The sequence below is a fragment of the Parasteatoda tepidariorum genome, chromosome X2 (genome assembly GCF_043381705.1).
Source record: "Parasteatoda tepidariorum isolate YZ-2023 chromosome X2, CAS_Ptep_4.0, whole genome shotgun sequence".
In the NCBI taxonomy this organism is placed as follows: Eukaryota; Metazoa; Arthropoda; class Arachnida; order Araneae; family Theridiidae; genus Parasteatoda; species Parasteatoda tepidariorum.
Window position 1 is genome coordinate 54,707,477 of NC_092215.1, and position 9,650 is coordinate 54,717,126.

A 9,650-nucleotide genomic window follows, 5' to 3' on the forward strand; every position below is an offset into this window, starting at 1 on the left:
TAAATTAAATAAATTTTGCATTATATTATTAATAAGGATAGGTCATCGGAGACAAATCCCCAATGACTTGCGTAATCAAAAGTCAAATTAAAAAGTGATTGAATAGTTCCCAACGGACAGTTAGGAGCCTGGAAGAGATTCAAGATTGGTGATTTAACGAAAAATAAAATAGAAAAAAAATAAAGCCAATCTGAAAATTCTTTGGCTATCGCGAATCGCCAACAAGACTGTGAGAATTAGTATAACCATGTAACAGAAACATATTGGAGGTAAGAAATGAATAATTAAGAGTTATAAGCAAATTTTTGTTTTCGATTAGGCGCGAGACTGAAATAATGAGTCCGCATTAGTATTGAAATAAAATAGCATTGACTGATCAGAAAAGAATAAGATATTTTATGTTCGCTTTTTTTAAAAAAATTAACTAATTGATTTAATTTAAATATATTCGATTAATAATGATTAAAAAAAAACAAGTTTAAGTAATTTTAAAAGCTAGGAAATCTGTAATGCCTATTGTGGCCTCATAATATATTTTAGTGTTCACAGGATAACAATTTCACACAAAGAAGTGTAAACGAATGGTGTTGTGAATCACTTACACCTCCTTGATGTTAAGTAGTTGCCACCATTGTTGGCGTTAAGAGACAGTGTTGAGGAAATAAACATAAATGACACAAAATCATCCATTTTATCTTTTTTATTCAGCTGCAACGTGTGATACATAACAATTATGAATGATCATAAACAGTAACTTCATTGTATTTTGTTTTTATTAATAAACAATTACATACTTACATAAGCCAGACAAAAGCTCATGCAGAATACTTCACCGGTGAAATTACTTTAATGTCATTACATACTACAATTCTATTAACAATAAATTTTGCAACAGAAAATATCCACAATATGTTTGAAACAAATCTACAACAAACTTCTTTATACGTTCCATAATAATGAGAATTTATATAATTCTAAACAAATAATAATAATTCTAAACAAATATTAAAAGAAAAGCTTAAGAGGCATTTGTAGCTAATATTTAAATAAATGAAATAACATGAATTACTGTATTTATATTTACAGATCCGCTTAATTGCTTCTATTAAAGAGACATTTTGACGGATATAAGGAGACATACTTTAACTTTTAATACATTTGGCAGTACTTTTTTGCATATGGCACAAAATTGGTTTTTTAAGCTGACTAGAACAGTTACATTTACCTTTTTTTTTGCAAATAAATGCAAACATTTTGCAATATTTAATTATAAAGAAATTCATTTCCTCTTTAAAATAATAATAATTGAAGCGAGGAAGGATATAACTAATGTTTTTGAAAAAATTTAGTTCTTATTTTAGTCAAAGTAACTATGATACACTCATTTATTTTGTTTAAGTCTTTCTATTCCTCTAGAGGAGGAAGGCTCCAAGTCATAGTTTCGGAGTGGAAGAACGATTCAAGTCAATTTGGCAATAAATAATGAACGAGTAACCTTACAAAACCTTTATTTTGGTCGACTGTCAGGATTGAGTACGTCATAAATCTTAAATGTAGGTTAGGGATTTCCCCAATTACAATCTAAGAAAATCAGGACAACAAGACAAGACATGGTCTTGCACTGTCAACGTATAAACTTTATAACTACGAAATGTCACTTCAAAAAATTATCATTCATTTTCTCAAGTAAAGACACATGTATTTATATATACTTAGATTGGTACTTGTAAAATTTCTTCCTTATCTCTCTATTTAATTGTCTAACATTGGTAGAGAGTTACATCGCCTGTGATTGGTTAGGTGCCAAACTTTCCAAGAAAAAAAAATAATAATAATTCGCAATCCATGGAATTTCATTATTTGCCGGAATCTGAAATTTATAGTTTCGTATTTATATTTTCCTTTCTTTAAAAAATAATTTTAACTATTCAAATTATCTATTGTTCACAAAATAAATAAAATTTTATTTTGTGAAGTAATTATCTTTTCAAATCTATACTTGGTATTTTTATCCAGTTATTTGTGCTGTCTTATTCTAAATAAACATTTCCGATAAAACTTTTGTTTTATAGATAAACAGTTATTTCTAGTAAAATGTATTACACATTACCTAAAAATATATTTAAAAATCAAATGATCAGTCATTTGCTGGTAATATAACGAGCAATTTTGAAAGAGTTAGATGTTAGAAGAGTTACATGTAAACACTTGGGTCAATAATGAAAGAACCCAGTTTTTATGATAAAAGTTTTAGAAAAGTATACATTTCTAGCTTTTTGATGGAATTCCTAAAAAAATAATTCATTTTGTAAAAATGAACGTAAGTTCATTTAGTTTTTATCCGATTCAGTAAAATTTCCAAGGAATGCCACCGGAATTATAACTGCACTCTTTGAAATATGTATTATTCTAATTTCATTATTTTTCATCATTTGATTCTTTTCACTTCAATAAAGATTTGTGATATTTATATCGAATTTCAATTCATTAAGAATTTTAACACAAATTCGTAAATATTGAATCTTATGGAATAATTATAATCGGAAATGCGCGAAAATTTTTTTTATGATGCAGTTCAAAACCTACTGGTACCAAATCGATCAAATGAAACGACTGATTAATAATTTGCTCTTTTTTTCATAATATTCGGCGAAAAACATCTCGATTTCATCACGATTTAAGTCGTATTATCTCTTTTTAAGTCTCTTTTTCAAAAAGTTGTTTTTTTAAATTATTTATCTTTTTAGATTATTTTGTATAGTTAGTTTATTTTCAGATTATTTATGAACCTTGTTTCCTGTTAGGAACTTATTTCAAAATATTGGTAGCAATAACTGAATTCATTCCGAGGGACGTGGTATTCCATTAAAAAGATAATTTATCTTTAAAGTTTTTAAAAATAATTTAATGCCACTTTATGTAGTCAATAACCTGTTTAGGAACTAAATATCATTACTAAAGATAGTAATCTAAATATATTGTTTCAGTCAAAAATTTATGTCTGAATTCTGCCACCACTTTTTTTTTTTTTTTTTTTTTTTNTTTTTTTTTTTTTTTGGTTTTAATAAGACGTTGTGACTACAGCTGCGAAAATGCAGCATTTTAAAGAAACATAAGAAATATCAAAGTATAGAAGAAGATGAAAGTGATCAAGTATTTATGCTTTGACCAATTGAATATTTTGTAGTGTTGTCTAACTTTTTAGTATAATAAAGTGTCATAACAACTTAACAAAATGTATCTCTTTTATTATTAACATATTACAACACTCACAATTGTCAAAATTTAAGAATGAGGATTTATTGGAAAAAAGTTCATGGAAACATTATGTAATAGAAAACAAGATACTTCAATAATGAAAGACGTGTTTTTCATTTCGAAAACCTTATAGAAATCTTTCGTTGATTTATAATGGTATTTTTGATTTAATATCGAAAATATTTTTAACAAGCTAATGAGAGAACAGTATATCACAAAATGTCATCAAATTTGGCACACTAAAAGGAAGCACAAAATTATTTTCTTGAAATAGTTAAAACAGTTCTTAAGCATATATAAATTGTCAATTTGATACAGCTTTTCAAGAAGTATCTCAATTTTAAAGAAAAGAATTAAGAGCTATAATAATAATAAAAATTGTAGACAAACATCTAGAACAAACACTTAATTTCAAAATAAAAATATTTTATATACTCTTTGGAAATACAATCTTTTTTAGTTATAAGAGCTGCCCTAATGAAATGTGGACATGTCAGATATCAGCGCCGCTATTTAGGGAATGTGAGAAGAGTGCGACGCATTAGACTATTTAATCAATTCACATAAGAGCATCTAAAATAAATTCAAACTAATAAGGATGAACACAACACCACGAAGTAGTCATATTTTTTGTCGATGAAGGCAAACAAGCTGTTGCTCAGATGACATCAACAAACAACAATAGATTTATGGGAGATAATGGTGTTGATTTAACTCTTGATAAATTGATGTACACTTTTTCGGAATCTATTTATTCACAAATATTAATGGTAGTCAGTGTTTCGCCATAAACATTAAACATTTGACTTAACCCATTAATATCCAGCAATAAACAATATATGAATATGAGGAAAGTATATATTTATCTGTATATATTTCCTTCTGTTACCTACCAATTTAGCTTTTAAAAAGCCATGAATCTCAGTTCCATATGTAAATATTATTGTAGTATACAGAACTGTCTTCAAATTAAATCGTAATTTTTAAGCACTCGAGCTGTCATTTTAACGAAATCTTCTGAAGAGGAAGAAATGCTCTTAACACTAGATTGCCCAAGGAAGTCATTTTGACTGCTTTTTCATTTCAATTAGAAAAACAATGATGTATATAATGGCACAATTTCTTGGAATTTTGTGACTTTTTGTCGAACATATAATTTTTTTATTGTTAATATTTACTAATAACTTGTTATAGAACTGTAAATAATATAAAAAAAAATATTAAAAATTAATTTTAAACAAATTTCCTTATACATTAGTTATTCTTTTACAATCCAATCCAGTAATTTTGACTGCTTTTGGGCAATTTAGGTATATACTAAGTTTCAGTCTAGTGTTAAGTGAACTTACTTTGTGATGCACTCTTCTCAAGGTGTCCACTTTTCATGCGGACAATTGAGCGGGGTATTGTCGTGCCAGCGACAGTTATTTATGTCATTAACATGTTTCACACATCTTGACTCACATTGATTCTGCACAAAATACAAAAAGTGGCAGCAAAATTATTTTACTATTAGCATGTATACTTACGATCACCCTTAGGCAAAATTTTTATATTTAAATCATTTATTCCAAGTTTAAATTTTAAAAATTTCGATTGTCATTTGATATTTATGATCATATGGGATTATTTTCCTAATATTTATAGAATGTTTTAAGAAGCACTTAAAACCGGCTCTATTATCTGTGAAAGAAGTGAAAATAATTTGTCTTGCCACCACTTTTTATAAAATTTTGAGCCAGAGAGATATGACAGAATCAAGTGAGAACTATTGATCCTATAGTTACAAATGGGAGATTAGATCTCTGTTGCGCTCCACATCCTCCATCATTATGCTTTAATAAGAGAGACATCCTTGAAAAAGTCTTACTACAGGCATTGCAACTATATTTTTTCACATCAGAATGAGTTTGTAGATGGGCGCGTAGGTTGGAGCGATCAGCAAATGCTCGACTACAATGAGGACATGCAAAAGGTTTTTCTCCTGTATGAGTTCTTATATGACCCTGAAGTAGCCATGGTCTTGAAAATGCTTTTCCACACAAATTACACTTACACGGTAAGGTATGAGTGCGTATATGCATTTTCAATGCTCCTAAAGAGACATAAATTTTATCGCAATATTTGCAATTAAATGCTTTTTTTTCTAATGTAATGCAATGAAACTGTTTATGCCTGGATAAACCGCTATAGGTAGCATAGTTTTTACTACATGCGGAACAGAAATAACGGGCAGCTCCCGTTGAACTATATTTATTACCAGCTAATTCCTTACTTAATTCTCCACTCTCTGGTATAGATACAGATTCTTCGTTTTGAGGCCATATATTAGTATTATAAGATGGAGAATCCATATGGGATTTTTCATAAAAACCTTCTGTCATTTGGATTCGTGGTGCTGATACGAGGGAAGGAGCTGCTCCTCCACCAAGAAGACCACTTCTCCAAGGTGGCACTGATGGTGGACTAACGAAATCTGTTGCTGGTCGAGGCATGAATGGAATAGGATAAGCCATAAAAGTTGGTGGATACAGTGATCTTTGCCAAGATTGAGCAGTTACACCAATGTCCGATGAGGAACGAAAATTTAATGCTTCCAGAGATGGTTTTAGAGGATGATTGGGTGAAGATCTTTCTATCATCGCAATTCCAATTGACGGAGTCATATTAGATGTTACAATTTTTGGGGAGAATTCAATCACACCAGGATAAGGAGGCGTTTCTGGTGAAGGACTTCTTTCGATTTCTGCAAATTTTGTTTTAACACTCAAATCATATGGTCTTGTAGACTCTGAAATTTACAAAAACAATCTTTAGATAATAGTTTCCGAAATCATCAGCGTTCAAAATTTAGTTCATTTTTTTTGTTTTTTTTTTTGAGAAATATATATATTGTAACTTAAAAGAACACCATCTTCACTAGGATTCCCAGAGGTAGGTCTATTAATTTAAAGTATTTGCATCTCAGTTAAACTAAAAGTTTGAGAAAACAATTAAGCACAAAATAATGTATTGTATATAAATTAGTTTTAATAATATATTACAATTAAGCGGAAAAGTTAGTAGTTATGCTTAGGTAAAAAATAAAGCTCTTTTATATATTTCGAATGTAGAAGGGTATTTTAAAAACCTATGATTAATTCAAGAAAAGAATTGTGAAACTTGTTACAGTGACTGTAGTATCAAGAACTAAATTATGGTATCCAATTTAAGTTTAAAGTTACAAAATTTCCGTCTAGTTTTAAAAACAAGAAAATGATCATTTTTAGAACCGAATAAAACCATTTAAATTATTATCAGGTCTGAGTAGTCACAATATCGCGATTCAGTCAAAAGAAAATTGAAATGAAAAAAAAAAATTTTTTTTTATTAAATTTTAAGCAGGAGTCATTGTGGCTGAAGCAAATATATATATATATATTATATATAAATGTATTGTATNTAGATAGATAGATATATATATATATAGATAGATAGATAGATAGATAGATAGATAGATAGATAGACATATTAGCATTTAAGGTCATGAGTGTTTCAGTTAAAGTTTTTAATTTGAAATCAGTGTGTATGGCTTTGTTTCTTCTATAATAAGGTCTGTTTTATTCTTCTAAGCATTTTATTTTGGAATATGTGCTAAGTTTGTGATCTATTTATGATTGCTGGAGATGCATATGTGATTATTGATCGTATGTAAGTTAACGTTTGTTTTAAAGAGACATTTTTGAGTAGGCACCTGTTATACAGTTTAATTTATTAAAAGGCTTTTGCAATGATTTTAGCGGTTATTTCAGTTTAAATCTCTATTGATGGTGAAGACCAAGATATGTGACTTTGTTGACGATACTAGTGCTATCATAAAACTGACTATCAATTTGCACTATCGTTTGGAAGGATTTTAATGGTAGTAAACATTTGTCTGTTTTACGATTTTTTTAAAAATTTGCTTTGATTACTATTTAAACTGATGAAAACCGATTAAAATTATATCATAAATCAATTCGGCAATCAATGATAAATTGAGAAGAACCAATTTGGATGCTTCTGAAACGTAAATCACGCAAAATTAAAGTCATTTATCAGAAATCTGGAAACAAATGTTGATTGAACTAAAAAGAAACGAAAATTGATATCATTTGCAAAAAACTAACCTAATTTTGTTTTGACCAGTGTAATCCTTTGAAACATGATAAATACATAGATTAAAAAAAAAAAAACGTTGTTGGGATTGTTCTAAAATTTTAATTGGTTTCTTGACTGAAACATACAATTTTACAACCATAATTTTTGAAAGATAGTTAGCATTATAAACTATTATTTTTAATCTTAAAAGAGAACGTGTTTCTCTTTTTAGATTTCTAAAAGGAATTTGCGTTATTTACATTAGAAATTTTCAATTTGAAATAAAACTAGACACAGACATATTGAACATGACTAACTGTATAATTTCATTGCTTTACATTGTTTAAAAAAATCCTAAAAGTTGGAAAAAAATTTATTCACTGCTTCTAATTTAATAAAACAACGTCTTTATTTTACAATATTTTTTGACACTGTCGAACGGATACTCTATCATCGAAAGTTTGTAAAGACCAAATACCATAGAAAAAATGAGAATCCAAAATTTAAAGTAAAGATAGCGAGACCTCTTAGGGAAATATTCTTACATTTTGTATCAAAATTATTAATGAGATAAAAATAGCTTCTATGACGTAAAGTGACATATGTCGGCGTAGATTGCTTATGTCGTTCATAAAACAAGATCATCACTTCTTATCTTTTACATAGCAGGTGTGATATTCAAGAGATACTTCAGAATTGGCAGATTTCTTGTGTTCTAGAGGTCAATTTTCTAGATGTAGGGAACCAAAATAGAAACTTTTAAAGCAAATAGAATTTTTACTAGAACTTAAACTCATAACCATTTATGTCTACCTGACCTTTTGTACATTTGTTTAAATCATTGATGGGAAATGGTTGACATTTTTGTTTATTGAAATATTAATACATTACCTTTGCTTCCTCTATGAAAAATATTTTCTGAAACTACAGAAACTTTATTGTAGTTAAAGGATGCATACCTAGGAACAGTTTGCAATGACTCCATTAACTTCCTCGAAACGGTCATGTATGCTAGCTCAGGGAGATATTATTATTAAAATAATAATACATTACCTTTGCCTATAGGAAAAATATTTTCTGAAACTACGGAAATTTCATTGTATTTAAAGGGTGCATGCCGAGAAACAATTTGCAATGACTTTTATGCTTCTTCGAAACCGTCATATATACATGCTGAAGGAGATATTAATATTTAAATGATAATACATTACCTTTACTGCCTCTGGGAAAAATATTTTCTGAAACTACGGAAATTTGATTGTAGTTAAAGGGTGCATGCTGAAGAACAATTTGCAATGACTCTATAAACTTCTTCGAAATAGTCATAGATGCATGCTCAGGGAGATAAGCCAAACTATCTCTTTAGTTTGTGGGAGAGCAATAATAATTAATTTTTTCTAACTGACTTCTACTTAAATCAAATTAAAAGCTATTTTGTTGCACTTTGAACCAACATTGATTGAGCGCAAATCTGTGAAATTATTCATTTAAATCCTCCTGATTCATTAACGTCCGGATGAATGTAAGAAATGAATGCATTTGGAAGTATTAGTGTGAAATAAAAACCTTTTCTCTCACTGGATAAGCTGCTCTTTCTTTATTTAATACATTCAAATAACATTAATTATTTATATATTTATTAAATGAAAGCATGAAGTGAAAAAGGACAGGAACAAAAGCACACCATTTTATTTCTATGCCATTTAAATTGGTAATGAAATTCTTTTAAAGTGCACTGATTTAATTGAAAACTCATTATGAAAGATAACTAGAAAACATGCTATACTAATCTCAAAACGATTAAAAACGTTTTTAAAAAATCAATCCATGAAAAATAAAATAATGCGAACAATATGCCTTTATGAGAAAAGCACATTGTTCCATTTTTTCTAGTGGATTAAATTATGAATTAAAATAGTTTTCTAGTGGCAGCAAAATTAAACTATTAATTAATATTAAAACCACAAGACTAAATTTAATTTATTATATAATATTATAGATTTACCAAAAGATGATTAGCCCATTTTATCCAGAAAACCCGAATTTATAAAGAATTGGCAGAATTAAATAGAATTTCTACCAAAATCTTCGGAAAAAAATGAAATGATGCCAGTTTATTTAATATTTTGGTATCTAAATTGAAAATATAGTTAGTGTTTACATTTTTAAAATATGGAATGAAATGGAAAAGAAACATGCATATATATATATAAATATATGTAAATATATATATAAATATATATGAGAGAAAGATAAATAAGACCTATATCATC

General features: G+C 28.2%; 1 protein-coding gene across 1 annotated transcript in view; it reads right to left on the bottom strand.

Moving 5' to 3' along the window:
• Window positions 1-685: 685 nt before the first annotated feature.
• The window catches only part of LOC107443696 (protein snail homolog Sna), an 18,357-nt gene continuing 9,392 nt past the window's right edge, over window positions 686-9,650 (bottom strand). Inside the window, exon 2 of the mRNA XM_016057646.4 lies at window positions 686-6,049. Within this exon, the coding sequence (XP_015913132.2) occupies window positions 5,016-6,049 (1,034 nt within the window). The 3' untranslated portion in view covers window positions 686-5,015. The remainder of the gene's footprint in view (window positions 6,050-9,650) is intronic.